Source organism: Lacerta agilis, chromosome 13, assembly GCF_009819535.1.
Source record: "Lacerta agilis isolate rLacAgi1 chromosome 13, rLacAgi1.pri, whole genome shotgun sequence".
Classification (NCBI taxonomy): Eukaryota; Metazoa; Chordata; class Lepidosauria; order Squamata; family Lacertidae; genus Lacerta; species Lacerta agilis.
The window spans coordinates 27100383-27118224 of NC_046324.1; the positions used below are offsets into that span (position 1 = coordinate 27100383).

Consider the following 17842-nt stretch of genomic DNA (forward strand, 5'->3'; position numbering starts at 1 on the left):
TGCTGGAGCTGCAGGGTGCTGGCCTTGAGTAAACTATTGTTTTAAGAGGCGCAAGTGACTTCCTTCTGCTACCCTGCAGAAAATTTGCAGGGGGGCCTTGGTGCTGCTGCATGTTGAGGTGGGAGCTAACAACATTCTCTTTGTGGGGCTAGATAACCTGGTGGAAGGAAAGCGGAAGAGGCGCAACCTTGGCTCCCCCAGCACCTCCAACAACACAACACCCACTCGCAAGGGCCCTGAGAGCCCCCAGACCCCGCACAGGCTGTCCGGCAAGAGGAAGCTGGTTTCCTCAGAAGAGGAGAGATCCCCTGCCAAGCGAGGGCGGCGGGCAGCCCTTACAAAGCCAGGTCAGACTGTTTTAAGTCTCCTTGCATTGCATCTCTTCTCCCTGGGCCAGACTTTCCCTTCTTGGTCTCCTCCAGCCTTTCTTCCCAAACCAGAGGAGCTGGAGCTGGAGCTGATCTCTTGCACCAGGAGGACCGAAGCTCCCCTTCCTCTCCCTGAGAGAGATTCTAGGTTGAGGCTGCTGACCTGCTGCCAGGAGGCAGCCACAGGACTTTGATTTTCCTCCCTCCCTCTACAGGGGCTGCCTGTTCCAGGGAAGCAGTGAGCCCATCTGTCAGTGGAGGGGACTTGGGAGATATCCTGGCACCAGATGAGCGATGGGGGCCTATGCCCCACAACAAGACTCTCTTTCTGGGCTATGCCTTTCTCCTCACAATGGCAGACCCCACAGATAAACTCTCCAGTTGCCAGGAGCCTGCATTGAGCAGCGAAGAGGAAGGTGAGTGCTCCATAGCTCCAGGGAGGCTGTTGGGGGGGGGGGCGGCCCTCGTTGACTGAATCTGGTTAAGCCACTGCTCATTTAGGGTGGTGAAACTCCAGCAGGTGACAGAGAAGGCTGAACTAGGAAGGGACCAAAGAGGGCCCACCTAGTTCAGCATCTTGTTCACATGGGGGCCAAAGGAAGGCAGCTTGGCCAAGGATGCCTGGTAGGGATTCTGCTAGCTGTGGTTTCTGTCCTCTTAGCAGGATAGTGGTGTGCCTACAAGGGCTAAAGACGTGGCAGGTTGTGGGGCTGCAAGAACTGGCTGCAAGAACAAGCCAGTATCTTACTGCACTTCCCAAAGTTAGTTTATTGAGGGGATAGTTGAACATGGGACTTGGTAAGATGCCAGCCAGTATGCAAGCACATTACAGGAGTGGTGATGGGCAACATGACGGTGTGAAATCCCTTGAAGGCTACTTGAGAAGGAGCCATGTCAGGTGGCTGCCATGCCTTCTGCTATTCCAGGTCCTAGAAGCCCCAAAGATAAGGAATTGCTAAGTGTGGGACAGAACATGTTTGCCATATTGTGGCCCTCTAAGAGAACTCAGTGATTTGGAAATGAGCTGCAGATCTCTCTTACAACTACCATTTGGGGCTCAGAAAATAATTTCACTAACTTAACAGTCAATTTCTGAACATGGCTCCAAGCATTGGTGCTTACCATTTAAAACCCTTTGCAGCAAGGGGCTTGGATTTTTGAAGGACCACCACCTTCTGAACGAACCAGCCCAGGTACTGAGGTCATCATTGAAGGCTCTTCTCTGGGTTCCTCCTCCTTCTCTTAATTACATGGGTGCTGTCTTGAAGGTTTTCTTGGCAATAGCACGCCCCTTTGGGTCACTTTCCTCACCTGTTACTACTATCTCTTATGTTATCTTGGCACTAGGTGAAGACCTTTCTGCGTTTCTCTAGGCATCTCTAAATGTCTAAATAATCTGCTGTTATGCTGCACACATGTTCTTGTCAATTGTATTATTTTCTGTTGAGTATAAGAGCAGTTATTATACTCAACAGAAAATTACTGAACAGTGGAGAATAATTTTTAAAGTGAATAGCTGTTCCTGATCATATTTAGTCTCTGAACTGAATTTCAGTGCAGTTGTTTTAATGTTCTTTATTTAACAAAATTCATAGTTTACAAAGAAAAATCAAAATACTAACTTAAAAATTGACAGAAGCAAGCATTTAAAAGAAGTCAACATGCAGCTTTTAAAAATCTGAAATTTTGATTGTGTGCGAATGTTTCACAGCCCTCTTGCAAGGGAAGAGGTGTAGTGTTCTATTTATGCTAAAGAATTAACTCCACTAACTTCATCCTGTTTTCTAGACTTCTTGGAGGTAACACCTTACAACAAACACTACATTGGACTGCAGCTGCAAGCTGGAGGTGGTTTCATCCTGGAGGAATTCAATGAAAGCCAGGTCAGGAGCCAGAGCTGGGGATGCATGAAGTAGCATGACCCAGGTTGGCGGTGCTTTGCTGCTGTTTTCCTTTTAATGATGAAACGTATGCTTTTCTGGGTGTGGTCCAAGGGTGGCAGGAGTGTGATGGGTGGCAGCTTCACCTGCACACATGTTGTCAAGTGGGAATTGCCATTTGCTCTCCTTTCAAGCCCTGGGATGAGAAAAGGAGGTGCCTGACCATGATGCTCCTTGGAATGGGACAGATCTTGATAGGGGCTGTTTGAAGTAGAGGCAAAGAGAGCCTCTTTTCCTTCTATTGGCCCGTTTCTCAATTCTCCACTTCTGCCAGTACTGAGCCTTCCATTTTGCAGTAAGCCTGGCTGGCTAGTTGTCAAATAAGCATTTACTGAATCTGCAGCCTCTTCCAAGGCTTTGTGTTTCTATGGAAGCCCAGGTCCCAGCCTCTACTTCCTTTGTCCAGTGCAGTGCAGCCTACCAGTGCTTCTTGATAGCAGACAGACACTGCCGCAACCGGATGTATTTTCTGTGCCTTGCCCGAGGAATCCCCTGTGTGTCTCACATCTGGGTCTATGACAGTTGTCATGCCAACGAGCTGAAGAACTACCGGAATTATTTGTTGCCAGCTGGTTATAGCCTGCAGGAGCAGAGGTTGCTGGACTGGTAAGTCCATGAATGTTGGAGGGACCATGAGCAGCTTACCCACCTGGTGCAGGTGGAACAGGGTGGCATGTCCAGTTCCCTTGCAGTGGAGCTGCTTTTAACCTTGCTTCCTTCTAGGCACTCCCGAGAGAATCCTTTCAGTAAGCTGAAGGTGCTTCTGGTGTCCAGTGAGCAGCAGGAATTCCTGGAGCTCTGGTCTGAGATTCTCATGATGGGGGGCGCTGCTTCTGTTAAGCTGCAGGAATCTGCCTCATGGAGCAAAGGTACAAGCCCCTGGAAGGCAGCCAGATGGTTTCTGTGGTGGGTAGACTGGCAAGAGGCTCTCTGTTGCCTACAGAGACATACCAATCCCCCTGTGCAGAAGAGAGGCCTGGTGTGGGAGGAGCTTTAACTGTATAAGTTTTTTATTACATAAGATTCCTGAGGGTTGCTGACAAGTTGAATGAGGCAGGGCAAGAATTGATTGGCTGCTTCTCCTTTCACCCCCTTCCTTGTGTGGAGCTGCCATCCATCCTTTTCCAAAGGCAGCAAGATCAAGTACCTGGTGCTGTGAACAAGCAGGAGGAAAGGTTTGACCACACAGGGCAATTCTTGTTTTCTGTTTCCACAGATGTGAGTCTGGCTGTGTTTGATGTCGTGGTGACTGATGCTTCGTGCCCAGCAGCTTTCTTGAAATGTGCTGAAGCGCTGCAGCTGCCAGTGGTGACCCAAGAGTGGGTGATCCAGAGCCTCATTGCTGGGAAGAAAGTTGGATTCAAACACCCAAAATATCAGCTTGATTCTGTCCCCAGTTGAACCTTTTTGCTTTGTGGAGGCTGTCATTGTCGCCCAGGTTTTAAATGTCTGTGTCACTTGAACTGTGCATGAAGTGCTGTATATAGTTTTAACTTCTGGACTTTTATGATAATAAACGTCAATTTTCTTGTTGCAGTACCTAGGATTTCTCCTCTTACCATCTCTAATGTGCCCCAGCATGATTACTTGCAGCTGCCAGCAGAGGGAAGAAGGGAAAGTTGCCCATTTAATATGCTGACATCAATTGCTGTAGATGGCCTGTCCTTTTTATCCCTTGGTCCAAGAACGGTATCATTCAAGGGTTCTCCAGAGTTCCTTACTCAGTTATACCAGCCTACACTCTGTGTAGATGCAGACTAGGATCTGCCAACAAATGTGGAGGTGTTTACTTGTGGAGACTCCTGCCTCTCAGATAAGATAAATTTACACACAGTGGATTGGGCACTAGCTAGTGTTTTTCCATTGTATGCTTTTGCTGCTGAACTTGGAAGAGTAGAAAGAAAAGTGTGGACTGGAGAAAAAGAGCAAAAATAAGACTGATGGCAGAAGAAAATGAAACAAATAGGGTTGGAGAGTTGTGGAGGAGGGCAGGTTACCTGAAAGACACCAGCAGTCTTGCACCACTTATTTATTCCCCTCTCCCTCACTGTATGTGTGAGGAAAAGAAGATGCAAGAAAAAGTAGAAGGAACACTTTCACTGGCAGACTAGGCCCAGAATGGAAATATACGGTATCTTCTTCCTGCTTTCGTATTTAGAGATATCAAATTACATTTTCAAAAAAGCAACTTTCTGGCAGCTAATTGCACTTTTCCATTAAGAGCAGGTCAACGCTCACCCTGATTTGGACAATGTGGCTTCTGGATGACAAGGGCAATGAGAGAACCTCCTTTTCTGGCACTTACTTGCAGTGCTAGCAGTAGAAAGAGCCAAATTTGCTGACAAGTGACAGCAGCATTTGAAAACAATTCCAAGTCAATGCTAAGCAGCACTTTCACTTCTGGAAAAACATGCAGCATAAGGAGAGCAGACACATTTAATGAAGCACACACTGACGGAGTCCTTTCTGAGTGCCAGGGTGAGGTCCCAATAGCTCTCAGCACCTTCCTCCAGAAGCAAGAACATGTATCCCGACCAGAGCAGGTTTGCTTCCCAGAAAAGGTGGCAATGGCCTTCATTGTGAGACTGGTGGTCTATTCTAATCCCACACTGTAGAGAAAGAAGAGGCAGTCAATTAGAGGAAGGGCTGTGTAAATTGGGCACAGTAGCCAAAACTGCATGATGTTACAGATGCACACACAACCAATTTCATTATTATTTACAGGCCACAGTGTGCAAAGTTTGAATTGCATTTTTTAACATTGCACACAGCTGGTTATAAATACATTTATATCCCACCTAGGTTCCAAAACAGAAATGGCAGAAAGTCTAGATGATGCCTAATCACCACATCCCGCTCTCAAATAGGCTTAAGACCTTGTGTGTGTCTGGTTAGTAACAGGCCTGTGTAATAAGATTCCCAGTCCTTTGGGAAACAATCTCAAGCCCTAGAAGGCAAGGAAACCCTGGCTAAGGATGGCTGTATAAGAGTCCACATTCAGGCAGAGCCTCCCACCAGCAGGAATATAACTGAAGGGGCTTGTGTGGTTTCCTGGCACTCGCCAAGGCCTACCTGCCCAAGGTGCCTCCAGCCTGGGTATAGTATTTGTTGTAGTCGAGACGTAACAGCAACTGAGCCAAGTCTGAATTGATCTGGTGATTGTGAACACTGGAGAGGATCTTGAAAAGGAGTGAAGACTGACAGCTGAAGCCCTGCAAAGGTAAACGACACCCATGAGCCATAAACTGAGGGCTGTGCCTTAGCAGAAAGGGCTGAACAGAGAGGACTTGATGGCCACTCAAACCCACATGGGGAGGAAGCATCCCAGGCAACTGTCCCACCTCATCCCCTCACCCTTTGCGAACTGCTGTCCTGGAGGAGGAAAGGCCCCAGCTGTTGCTGCCAGTATGCCACAAGGGCCTGACCAAGGCTGTTTCTGATGAGCCTCATGAAAGAGCAATGGCCAGATTTCTTGTTTCCCTACCCCCGCCCCCCATGCTGAATTCATCAGACAGCTGCCTGCTCTGAGTTTCCAACATGCTTCCACAGGAGAGATGCCCCAAAAGCTTTGGGCAATGTTTTTCAGGTAGAAAAGTGCAAGGCGCACCTTGGCTAGGATGCTCAGCTGGGCTGTCCCCCGCTCATCCAGTGGTCCCCGGTTCTGGCTGACAAGTGAGCAGAAGCTGTGGCATAGATCCAGTATTTCATTCAGACAGTGGAAAGCCTGCAAAACCAAAGAGCAGAAAGGCGATGAAGGCCCAGGAGGGCCTCACCAGAGCAGATGCTTCTCGTCTTGCCCTTCTGCAGCCTGAGATAATGACAAGATTCAGCAGGATTATTTTGACTTGTTTACTCAAACCTTTTCACTTATTGCTTAGTAGAGCAATTCTTAAGGTCTAAGGCAGTGTTTCCCATACTTGGCTCTCCAACTGTTTTTGGACTACAGTTCCCATCATCCCTGACCTCTGGTCCTGCTAGCTAGGGATGATGGGAGTTGTAGTCCAAAAACAGCTGGAATCCCAAACTTGGGAAACACTGGTCTAAGGGAGCTGGTGCAAGCAAACAAACAAAACTAAACAAAACTAAAATCTTCATACACTGCACAGCAGCTACCAAAGCTTGAAATTTCTGTTCAAGCAGCATAAGCTGCTCTAAACATGAGTTTCAAGAGCAATGAACATACCTCCTTTGCCTGGTGCTCTGGGGAAGGACTCTGACAGGCTTCTCCAGATAGCCAAATGCTACCAAGTCACCAGGAAGACACCCCCCCCCCAAAAAAAACACGATGAAGGCAAACTGTCACACTTGCAGTTCATTTCTTTTCTATCCTGCTTTTCTATACAGACCTGTACCTCCTAATTCACTTTTGCAGGCAAGGGCTTTGGTTGTGCTCATGGCCAAGCAACACTGCCATGTTCAAAAGGGTCTGGCTTTTGCTTTAGTTCCTTCTTGCCATGTTTTCATTGAAGTGAGCTAAGAGTGCTGCACTGGATGGGCATTTGGACTGTTTGAACAGGACCAGTTCTTATGGGGATCACTCACTGGTTTCAGCAGAATGAAGGACTGTGCTAGGAGGTTGCTCAAGAAGTGATCGTGTGCCAGTCGAATGCTCTCAAAGTCACGGGTGGAGTTGATCTGCTGCAGAAGTTGGGAGAACTGAGATTCCAGAACATCCACCTGAGGATAAGGAAAAGTGAGAAGAAGATACTTCCTGCTGTTTCCAGTCATTTCCAGCCACCAATTTTTGGTGGGAGATTTAGGGTATCACTGGGAGAACTGGCTGGTGCATATCCCTTGGAGGAGCAGCACTGAAGCCTCAGCCCCTGAGACCTGTGTTGCTGCTCACCTGCAGGTAGTACTGCAGATTGTCTACAAGGAAAGTCATGTGATGGCGCAGTTGCCACTTGATGGCATCTGTCCTGTTGGATTCCAGGCGCTTGCACCACATCTGTAGAGCCCAGCAGTGCTGCAGCTCAGCCTGGACTCGACGCACACTTAACAGGTACTTGAAGACCACATTGTACCTGCAAGCCAAGAGGAAGGGTCAGGTCTCTGGGCAAGTAGACCAAAAGCTCAGACCAGGCCAGCATCTCCTCCTCCCACCCAGGAAACGTGCTCTGCTACCATCAACCTTTGGCACCAAAATGCCACAGAATCCACCTGGAAACAAACAGGGATAAAGCTGCCCTCACTTTTCCAGGACGGCAGGAGTAAAGAGGATATGCAGGGGCCACTGCACTCTGTAGGAGAGCCCCAGAGCAGCCCAGCCTGATGCAGGGGATTCATGGGGAGAGAGTTCCCGAGAAGGCGTGTCTCGAGCTTGAGCGGCATCTGAAAAGGAAGCCAGGAGGCAGGTGGGCAACAACACGGCTACAAGGCTTGCTGGACCCCACCCTCCTTCCCTGCCAGTTCATCTCATTTTATCAATGGGCAGCCAATGCAGGTGTGAGAGACTTGCTCCAGGCCACCCAGGGGGTTGACAAGACTGGCCTTGGCTTTGAACTCCCAGCTTCCCAGACCTAGGGCTGCCATTCTGCCTCTAAAGAACCAAATTGGTTTTGTGGCTCTGTGCTTGCAGTTGTGGTGGGGCCTAAACCTGCCCTGCTCAGGGCTCCTTGGCTCCCTGGCACCAGCACCCACCTCGGTGCTCCTTTCCATAATAGTGGATGGTCAGGTGAAGAAGAGGAAGCAGGTTGTCATCGTCAAGCAGCACTTTGTGGGCAGACTGCTGGAAGGCCACATTCACATCTGAGGAGGAGAGCCAGACCAGAACGACTTACTCCAGACGAGCGCACAGTGAGCAAGGAAGGCACAGTCAGCTGTTTCCACTCTCCCACCCCCCATGCCCTTTTCAGAGTTTTGCCACAACAGCTTACAGAGCCAAACTGTGTCTATGCAGGAGCCAAGAGTCTTGGTACAAAGGCTTGGGTAGCAGGGAAGTATCTGAGTAGAGAGTCATCAGTCTGATCCACCAACCTTCTCACCAGCTCAGCCTAACGGAGAAGCCAGATCCCATGAAACTCACCATGTTCTGTCACTGCGGTGGGAGGTGTCTTCAGCATCTGCTGTGCGGTGTCAATGAAGGCCTGAAACAGTTCTCCTCTCCCCAAGAGATAAAAATCTTTAATAATCTAGAAAGGAGGAGAGAATGACTAAATGCATCAGGATCCAGAACCCATGGGCCCCTGCAAGCAACACTCCACTGGCAGGAGTGGGTCTCATCCTGCTCAAAGAGAGAGGAACAGCTTTGGAAACTCCATATGGAGGTTTGCATGTACCTTCAGTTGTCCTATTAAATCCGATTCTTCCACCATGAGTTTCCATAAGTGCTAAGGGAGAGAAAACAGTCCATCAACATCAAGAACCAGGGATCCCCAGCACCACCAGCAGCAGCTCCGAGCTGCTGGCACCTTCCACCCCACTGCAGCCAGGACTTGATCTGTTTGCTTTGAGTGACAGAGACTACTTGCCCACTGCTGAGCAGGCTCTCCATGCTCTATATGGCAGGACTAACAAACAGCTGGTCTATGGGATATTGTAACAGTTGAGGATTTTAAAAATCTTAATTATTGTGCAGGGTGCATTAGCAAGAGACAAATGTTAATTCTGGATCCCCACCTGTCACCCTCCCCCCCCCCCCGCACCAATTAGACTTCTGAAAAGCAGGGAAGAGGACTAGTATCACCTCACTCTATGCATTGATCTGCCATTAAAATCAAATCTCCCACACAGAGATTAGGCTTTATTAAAGCTTTTATTGTTGCTAATGGGAGCTTTTAACAGTGATTCTTTCTTGAGAGGGAAGAGAATTCATGGAATGGATGCTGGTGGTGGTGGTGGTGAGGTTGCTCTGGCCTGGCCTGGCACTTTTGACTCCATCCCTGCTACCTTTCCAGCATGTAATCCCAAGAAGGAATGTGGCCCTTAGCCTGAAAAAGGTTTTCCAACAAGCTCTGGTGAGGGGTTTGCAAATAGCTCCCTGCTGCTACCTCACAAAGAACTTAGCACATGCAACTCTAGAGCTATGGCTGACCTCCGCCACAGTGCTCCGTATCCAGTCCACCACTGTCTCAAAGTCCACCAGGTTGAAGAGAGGCTGCTGTTTGAGGCGATGCAGCTCAGCTGCAAAGGTGTCCTCCTGGTTCTTCAGGATGGAGCCTGTGAGGCAAAGGAAGGCAAGGAAGAGTGGCCTAACTTGGACACAAGATGCCAGTCACGGCCTCCATCAGCAGAGCTTTGCAGAGGACAAAGGCTGTTCAAGGTTGCATCAAGATCCAGCTTGGAAAAGTGGAGGAGAGGAAAAGGGGAAAAAAATTGCTCTCCCACTTTTTCAAGTGAGTTCTTGCATAGATCAGCATTTAAGACTGGAGAGTGTTTGCATTGTAAGAATCTGAAGCCTTTCAAGCTCCTGAAACACACTGAGCTTCAATGAAGTTTTGCATCCATGAGCACGAGCCTGTTCTCCTTTTTCCTTTGTGGCTGACAGGTGCCAGCAACCCTAGCTTATATAGTAGATGACCAAGACACTTCAAATATTTTAAACAGAGGGAAATGGAAAACTGCTTCACTCCAGCCCACTGAGGACTGTGCAGTGCACACAGTGATGGCAGCAGATGCAGCTTCAATATTGGTAAACCCTTACTGGTAACAAAGCAGGCAATGGAGGTGGGCTGAGAACCGTCTGCCTTTGTTTTCTCCTGGAAACAGCTGGCTGGTATTAAGTAAAAAAACAACCCTCTTGCTGTTCAAAAGTGGCCTTCCTGAGAGGAGGGCACTGTGGCTCTAAAATCTTTTCAGTGCTTCCCAGTCGCTCTGTATTAAGTACAAATACCAGAGCTAGGAGGAAGCAGGTCCTGTTATAAAGTACTACATATATTTTTCCCCTTTCTCTGGCAGAGTAGAGCAGCCATCAAAAAGCAGTCTGAGAGTTAGACCCAGCAGGGAGAAGAGACTGTTTAATTCATTGTAAACATTGGAGGCACCTCCTTGGGGGCTGTATTGGTGTTGCAAAGCACCAACAGGGCCTCACTTTTTTCTTTTTACCAAAAACTATGGAGCCACCATACTCTACCCCAAGGAAAGAGTGGCAGAGCAAGGGGGAGGGGTGGCTCAAGTGCTTTGCAGGGAGGGTCCATTCCATCTTGCACAGACCCCTAGTGAGGCATCCCAGCACTTCCCTGCTGTGTCCCAGGGTGCCCTTATGGACAGCCAAGAAACAACCACCCTGCAGCTTTCAATCCTTGCTGCCCCCCACAGAATGAAATGAGTCAGTGTCTCCTACCTTTTTTGGTAAGGCTCACATTTTGACTCTCAAACATCTGGACAGACTCTCCCACAAAAAGGATCTTCTCAGCAACTCGCACAGGGATGTAGGATGGCAGCATTTCAATCCGCAGAGAGAACTGCTTTGGGGATGGCGCCAACATGTTTTCCTCTTCAATCAGCCGCTGTTGGAAGGAGAGGTGAAAATGGGGGAAAAGTCAAAGAACCCCACACACAAACCTGGGGGCTCCAAGTAGAAAGCCCTGCCTCCAATCCTGAGGACTGTCCATCAAAGGGTAGGTGTGTGTTAAGATGTAGTTGGAACCACCAAGCTGTGTCAGCAGGGAGCGGAGCAGGATTCTTGATCCATGGAACAATGGCTGAGGAGTCAGAATAGAATACTTGAGCTATCAAAAAAGAAAGTTCTACATCAAACTACAAAAAGATGACGAGGGGACTGAGCAGGTTTCACGAGGCAAGAGAGCACCTGGCTCGGTGGCTGAGCATCTGCTTTGCATGCAAGCAGCCTTGCATGTCCAACCCCCCAACAGCATCTCCAAGTGGGACTGGGAGAAGCCTGTGAAGCCCTAGGGAGGAGCTGCTAGGCAGTGTGGACTATGCCGAGCTAGAGGGATTGGGAGGCAGATTCAGCTTCCTTTGCATCTAGCACCCAAACCTCACCATGTCCTGCAGCTCTCGCAGCTGTTTCCCCGTCAGCCCTCCGATCCCCAGGTCCTCCTCCTCCTCTTCGGGCTGGGCAGGGACAGACCCCGAGGAAGGGCCTTGTTTGATGAAGAACTCCTCATGTTGGTCCAGGAGCAGCCCGTGCAGCATCCAGGCAGAGAGCTGTTTGTACATAGCAGCATGGCACATGGCCAAGACCCTGGAGAGGGGCACAGCAGCAGAGGGAAGGGGGCTTGACCAGGCTGCAGCCACAATGGAGCTAGTGCCATTGGTGGCTGGGGACAGGGAAACAAGCACCATCCAAGGCAACAGCGGGACTTCAGGAACATTAACTTGTTCAGGGGGCAGGTTCCTGGGACCCATAACCTGGCATTCCTCCTTAGCGCTTGGTCTGGTCCCATCCAGGAGGGTTTCTTACTTTTCCAAAGCACGGCGCACGGGTGGCAGGCCACCTCGGCTGTGTCTGTGAACCACCTCCAGGATTTGACAGCCATGAACCTGCAAATGAAAAGCAGATCCCTTGCAAGAGCTGATGTTACCACATGTTCCTACAACACTGGCTGGCAGCTGGGTTCTGGAAGATCCAGAGACCAGCTAGCCTGGATGGAGGAAGAGGAGCCCATCTTAAGCTCCTCATCCACATGCAGGCAGCATTTCCAGCTCCCTGCTCTACTTTTCTGCAGATGACGGTACCAGAACTCCTACTTCCCATTTTTCACCTCCGGTGAGGTGAGAGAAATCAGTGCCATCTCAGTTACACAAGATTTGCCCTCTCTTATCAAATCAAGCCAAGCAGGTTCCTGTGAAAAGAGGGCCACCACCAAGGGAGATCAGGATTCTCAACTGTACCTTCTGGGTCTTTATTTGCTCCACCACAGTCATCAGTGAGGGGAAAAGGAGCTGGAACTGCAAAACAAGAATCAGCTGGTGAGGACTTATTTGCTAGTTTGAGACAAGGATGGGGGGAAAAGAGAACAGAGTGTTGTATTTAATGTGACAGACAAGATATTTTTCTAATGTGGGTTGGGAATCCTCCTATGAGCTGCTCCTCCCACTAACTCCAATAGGGAAGGCTATGCAGAACAGCCTGCGTGGGAAAGAGCCTTTCCTAATTTCAATGTCACATAGCAAAATAGAAGCATCTTCCTTCTTGCACAGGGGGTTCATTTGTGTGTGGCCTTCATGCTTTGTCCCCCCTCCCTCCCTCCCTGCAGTTGGGGCTCTCCTGATAGTCTACTTAAATAAGAAGACACCTACTAAGATGACCTCCCCAACTTCATTAATTCTTCAAGGAATGTTATTTGCCCCCTTTTAAGGTGCAGACACTGTACCTGCTGTGTAGGAGACACTCAAAGATAAAAGTAATACCCCTCCCCACTCTCTCACTATATATAAGGGTCTGGTGACTTCTGTTTCAGTGTATCTGAAGAAGTGTGCATGCACACGAAAGCTCATACCAAGAACAAACTTAGTTGGTCTCTAATGTGCTACTGGAATATTTTTTTATTTTTTTTTACTATGGCAGACCAACATGGCTACCTACCTGTAACTAAAGATAAAAGTGTCAGATTTCTCTTGCTTAGGACATCAGAAATTGGAACTGGCTGCCAAGATTCTACTCACAGAGATTCACTCTGCCACAGTATGTTTCCTAAACCACACACAATTTCTTGTACCACACTTTAGGTTTTTACGAACTTTCCGCATGATCAGGATCATGTTCCTTAAGATAATGCCTGTGCAAGCCTTTTTCTCAAAATGGGTAAGGAACATCAGGCAAGGATGCAATAACTAACAAGGATCAACATCAATGCAGGCTATAAATGCAGTTCGGAAGACTAAGCTTCCCTTCAGACCCAAAGTACATATTAAATACTGCACAAGAGATGTGCCACCTTAATGAACCAGTTGGAGGAGGCACGTGGATTGCAGCCTCCTAGTTTCTCTGCATGTCTACAGAGTTTCCTCGTGAAAAGCTCTGATGCTGCTGCCGCCACCTGCGCTGGGTCCAGAATTTTGCTATTATCACTGAAAATGAGCATCTGCCTAAACTAATGTTACGTTCCCTGAGGAGGCCCTTTGCTCATAGGATGGGTACTCTAGCAAAAACCGAGCTTGCCTAGGCAGCCCCCTGCCCCACAAGGATGTGGTCCGATTAACCCCCTTGTCTTCCTTCAGTGCAGCCTGCAATGTAGAATAATTTTCAGTGGAAGGCAGCCAACAGGAGTTAAGGCAGCTCTCCTTTCTCTTTGGTGGGAACAGAGACTGAGCCCCCTGTCAGGATCCAGCCTCTCCAAAATGACTAGTCCCTTAAGCAGGTGAATAAATGTGCTCTGGGGTAAAGCTGGTAAGTGGCCCCTCAGATGGAGCCAGAGCTCTCCATTCTCATATTCTAGCCACACAGGTTGATAAACCATGTATCTCTCTTTCCAAGCTTCCTGTGTCCCAAGAGCCTCTCTCCGAGAGACTCAAGAAAGTACTCGCCCATTGCTCTCACTGGCAGTTCACAGGATGTCCCTTTGGGCAGGAGGGCCCTTACAGAGATTGGGATAGCCAATGAATTAGACTGAGGGAAGGAAGAGAATCCTTGCCTTTATGGAGGGTGTGTCAAGGCTTGCTCCTGCCTCAGATTTTTTATTTATTCCACTGCAGGAAAAGGAACGGAGGCAGGAAAGAAGAGTGGCTGTGGAGCCCCAACCCTTGTGCTAGAGCTCCAGGGCTCAGCCAGACAACAGCAAGAGCAGTTGAGGTCCTGCCCTTCAAAACAGACCTCCAGACCTTATTCAAGACAGTCAGTGTGAACTAATACAGCTCACTCATATAGGCGAGCCTCTTTTCAGCAGGCAACCATGAAGAGAAGGCACCATCCAGAGAAGGCAGCTCCTCTAACAGAAGGGAGGTATGGGCAGGGAGAACTCACTTGATCCAGCGAATAATTGACATGCGAGATGGTAAGGTGAGGATCGGCCAGAAACTGCAAAAAATGAAAGGTGGGGGGTGAGAGACTGGAGTAAGCCTTTGTTTTGACTTGTTGTTTTGCAACTCCTAAGTTGCACAAGCAGGGAAGGAGCACTCCCTGGAGCTTTTTGAATATAGCAGTTATGCGGATGGCACTGTTTTCTATAGAGAACCAACATACATGGGTTGTATTAGCAATGCATGACACTGGCTGGTATGTCAAGAACTGTCCGTGTCTAGACCTTTTAGGTCAAAGCAGTGGGGTAACAAACCAGGGTTTATTCAGTATACTACACTGGCCTTTGCTTTTAAATTACAAATTGGTAAATGCTGCTTTGAGGCACAGACAATCTTTGGCTGTGGAGCCCTATGCCCGAAGCCAAGGAAAAAACTTGGTGCAGGTTGGCTTGTCTGGTAAGCACCTGCTGGGTCTGGAACCACCTCCAGCCTTAGCACCTGCTTCTGTGGGGAAGGGAGCCTCCTCCACCCTCAGCTTTCAATATTGCATTAAGCTCTTCTTGCCCATTCTCTCAACTAGCCTTTTCTCCCCTCCTCCTTGCCTGTTCTTCTCCCCCCCCCCCAAAAAAAACCCATTTTGCTGCCTGTTTGGGAAATCCCTTCACCCTCTTCAATTTTGCTTTCCCTGCTCTTGCCTTCCAGTTCTGTGTACCTGGGAGCTCATGAGTTGGTGCTTTGGGCATCATGGTCAATGAGTTGCCCCAGCCCTGCACTCACCCTGGGCTCATTTTGGGTCTGTGGCTGCTGCTGCCTACCCTTGACTTACACCCAGAATACTAGGCTGGAACTGATTGGCTGCCAGTAACCAGATCCCCTGGGGCATTTTAGAGCTTGGTGTTAGAACTGCTGTCCTTTTATAACCATGTCTCTCTCCCCGTGCCCCCCCCCCCCAAAGCTCAGGAGGTAGCTGCAACCAGTAGTTCTCTCTGAGCTTCAATTTTGCAACTGTTTCAGACGGGTGGATGCTGTGACCCTGCTGCTTACCAGAAGAAAGGCCTGTCTTCTCTTGCTTTGAGGGGCCAACACCTCCTCTGTGGTTTAGCTGCCACAGAGCTACACAGCCATTGTGCTGGAATTTAATGCTCATCAGCATTTTTGTCTGCATGGCTAATGATTTTGTCTCTGTTAATAATGAAGGACACCATCTACAGATGCAATCTGATTGGTGCTCTCTCTGCTAAGCAAGCAAGTAGTCATTTATGCTCTACTCTTGTACAATGTCTAGTTGTGGGGTGGCTTAGTGAAAAGGAGTCATGAATACAGATTAACAAGCCGCTATTAGTGACAAAAACCTGCAGTTGGATTTGATGGGCAGAGCATTGTGCAATGTTTACTACAGAAACCCACTGTGCCCTCCTTACCTCCTGCTCCAAGTCAAGCAGGGCCTGCCGATATGGACGCAGCACAGCATCAAGCCCAGTGCAGAAAGCCCGCAGATAAATCCCTTGCTGGGAGGGGTGCAGATCCTGAAAGTGGATCGAGGAAGGGTTAATCAGTGGAATTTGCTGCCAAGGAGTGTGGTGGAGTCTCCTTCTTTGGAGGTCTTTAAGCGGAGGCTTGACAGCCATCTGTCAGGAATGCTTTGATGGTGTTTCCTGCTTGGCAGGGGGTTGGACTGGATGGCCCTTGTGGTCTCTTCCAACTCTATGATTCTATAATCTCCTGGCATGCATAAGGCTCTAGAACCACCTTGTTCTGGGACTGTATCCTGCCACAAAAGCCCTTGCACAGGAGGTGCAATTAGGAGAAGGGCTTGTTCAATAAATGCACGGCGTGCATTTCAAGAAAGCTTCTCTGCAAAATATCACTGTTTAAAATGACAGCAGTATTACAGTACAACATTCTGCCATAAAAGCAGCCAAAACAATGAACATCCCCAAGGCCCAGCAATTGAAAAATGAAAGCCAAGGGAAAAATAAACCTTGGAGGACCTCATGGACAGGGATGTGGAGCCTTTCTGGGTACTGAGGGGGAGGAAGGAGAGAGATAGGAGGCAGCCGGCTGCAGAATTGACGGAGAGAAACAGCCTGTGAGGGAAAGGGCGGAGTCGCTTCCGCAGAGGGTCACTGCCCATAAACGGCCGGAGAAGGGACAGCCAAGCGGGCAAAAGTGGGGGCCTCGCCTGCCTACCTCCCTGACGGGCCCGCGAAGCGCCAGCGGGGAAGGCACTCTACACATGCACAGGGGACCGCTCACCTGCGGCTGCACGGGCAGGGCTGCAGCTGCTGAAGGGGCTGACTGGGCGCCGGGGGGAGGCTGCTGCTGCTGCCCGCCCTGCGAGGGGCATCCTTGCGAGGGAGGCGGCTGGACGTGCTCGGCTGCGAACTGCTCGACGAAGTCGCTGAAGCGAATGTAGAAGGCGCCTAGGCGGCAGACGCGGGCCAGGAGGGCGGCCTCGCTCGGGTGAAGGAAGGGCGGCAGCACCGGCTCCTGAGGCACCTGCGGGAGGGGAGGGCAACGAGAAGCCGGTTAGGGTGGGAGGCAGCGGCGGCCTGGGGCGCCTCTTCCCCAGGGGACGGAGCGGGACGCCACCTGCAGGCAGACGCTGCCGCCGCCGCCTCCAACGGCAACGAAGAGGCCTCCGGTGTAGCCGCGCAGCGCCAACAGCAGCTCGTGGATCATCACGGCGAGCGGCGAAGAGCGAACGACGGCGCCCCGCAAGGCCCGACGGGAAAAGGAGGGGTGCGCGCGCCTACCGCCTCCGAGCGCACAGAGCTAGCAATAGGTTAGGAAGGGCAGGCGGCCCTGGGTTGCGGGGCCACCGCGCGTGGCTCCTTGGCCGAGCACTGCAAAGCTGAAAGAACGGGACAGCACTTCAAACCGCCCTGACCGCTTGGAGAATTTGCTAGGTGTCGCGGCAGGAGATCTGTGCGCGGCTTTGCAAAAAAAAAAAAAAACAAAACAAAAACGGGGGGGGGAACGAAACACGGGCGAGGAAACGAATCGCAGCAGGCGCTGCAGGGAATATTTGGGGGCGGGGCGGGGATGTGCTTTCAATGCATTGCTTGTACGTGTAGAGCTAGCAAAAGATAGCAGAGGCAGGAGGCTCTCGTTCAAACCGCACGCAACTATGGATGGAGAGGAGGGGCGGATTTCAGAATGGAATTACTAAAGTGTCACGGGTGGGCGTAGCCAGGATTTGGGGGGGGCGGGGGGAGCAGGACACATGTCACCATCCTATGTCTGGCTCTGTCTAGCAGATTCGGAATGAAATGTCCCAACTACAGTTGTTTTAAATTACTTTCTTTTGGACCCTAGTGTTCAGGAAAATCTCAAAATCTTCAGTCATTTGAAAACTATAAAGTTAAACAAAAAAATTAACTTCAGGGAGTGCCTTTCTTGCGGTTAACGAGTATATTTTTCAAAATTACAAAGAACTCGCCTTTTAGACACTAGGGCATTTACCGCAGGTTCCAATAAGGCAGAATATTTGGCTAACAGAGGGGCAGCAACGATGAATTGAGCTTTGGTGGCAGCAGAATCTAGCTGAAATTGAAATGTTCATTTCATAGAATCATAGAGTTGAAAGTGACCACGGGGGCCATCCAGTCCAACCCCCTGCCAAGCAGGAAACACCATCAAAGCATTCCTGACACATGGCTGTCAAGCCTC

General features: G+C 49.7%; 2 protein-coding genes across 3 annotated transcripts in view; one reads left to right on the forward strand and one right to left on the reverse strand.

Moving 5' to 3' along the window:
* TP53BP1 (tumor protein p53 binding protein 1) overlaps positions 1–3847 on the forward strand; it is a 21129-nt gene extending 17282 nt beyond the window's left edge. The window contains exons 20-25 of the mRNA XM_033167407.1: positions 153–347; positions 584–784; positions 2157–2251; positions 2715–2914; positions 3032–3177; positions 3525–3847. Coding sequence (XP_033023298.1) covers positions 153–347; positions 584–784; positions 2157–2251; positions 2715–2914; positions 3032–3177; positions 3525–3709 — 1022 coding nt within the window. The 3' untranslated portion in view covers positions 3710–3847. The remainder of the gene's footprint in view (positions 1–152; positions 348–583; positions 785–2156; positions 2252–2714; positions 2915–3031; positions 3178–3524) is intronic.
* On the reverse strand, positions 1928–16894 carry TUBGCP4 (tubulin gamma complex associated protein 4). 2 transcript variants are annotated; one of them, XM_033167409.1, is made up of 18 exons: positions 16763–16894; positions 16427–16669; positions 15592–15696; positions 14175–14228; positions 12104–12160; positions 11673–11752; positions 11252–11453; positions 10590–10755; positions 9342–9466; positions 8587–8637; positions 8334–8439; positions 7949–8056; positions 7501–7639; positions 7155–7332; positions 6851–6985; positions 5916–6032; positions 5381–5520; positions 1928–4917 (listed from the first exon to the last, which is right to left on the reverse strand). In XM_033167409.1, the coding sequence occupies exons 1-18, from the start codon at positions 16850–16852 to the stop codon at positions 4902–4904; spliced, it is 2112 nt and encodes a 703-aa protein (XP_033023300.1). In that variant the 5' UTR covers positions 16853–16894; the 3' UTR covers positions 1928–4901. The 2 variants fall into 2 exon arrangements, with proteins under 2 accessions (XP_033023300.1, XP_033023301.1); XM_033167410.1 differs by lacking the exon at positions 15592–15696.
* Positions 16895–17842: the final 948 nt, after the last annotated feature.

Excerpts from the sequence above, each read along its gene's own strand:
- TUBGCP4 (XM_033167409.1), bottom strand. The coding sequence starts at position 16,852 with ATGATCCACGAGCTGCTGTTGGCGCTGCGCGGCTACACCGGAGGCCTC. Across the intron at positions 9,467-10,589 it reads TGTGAGCCTTACCAAAAAAG|GCTCCATCCTGAAGAACCAG; the intron begins GTAGGAGACACT and ends TTTGCCTCACAG. Across the intron at positions 8,638-9,341 it reads TACGGAGCACTGTGGCGGAG|CACTTATGGAAACTCATGGT; the intron begins GTCAGCCATAGC and ends TCTCTCCCTTAG.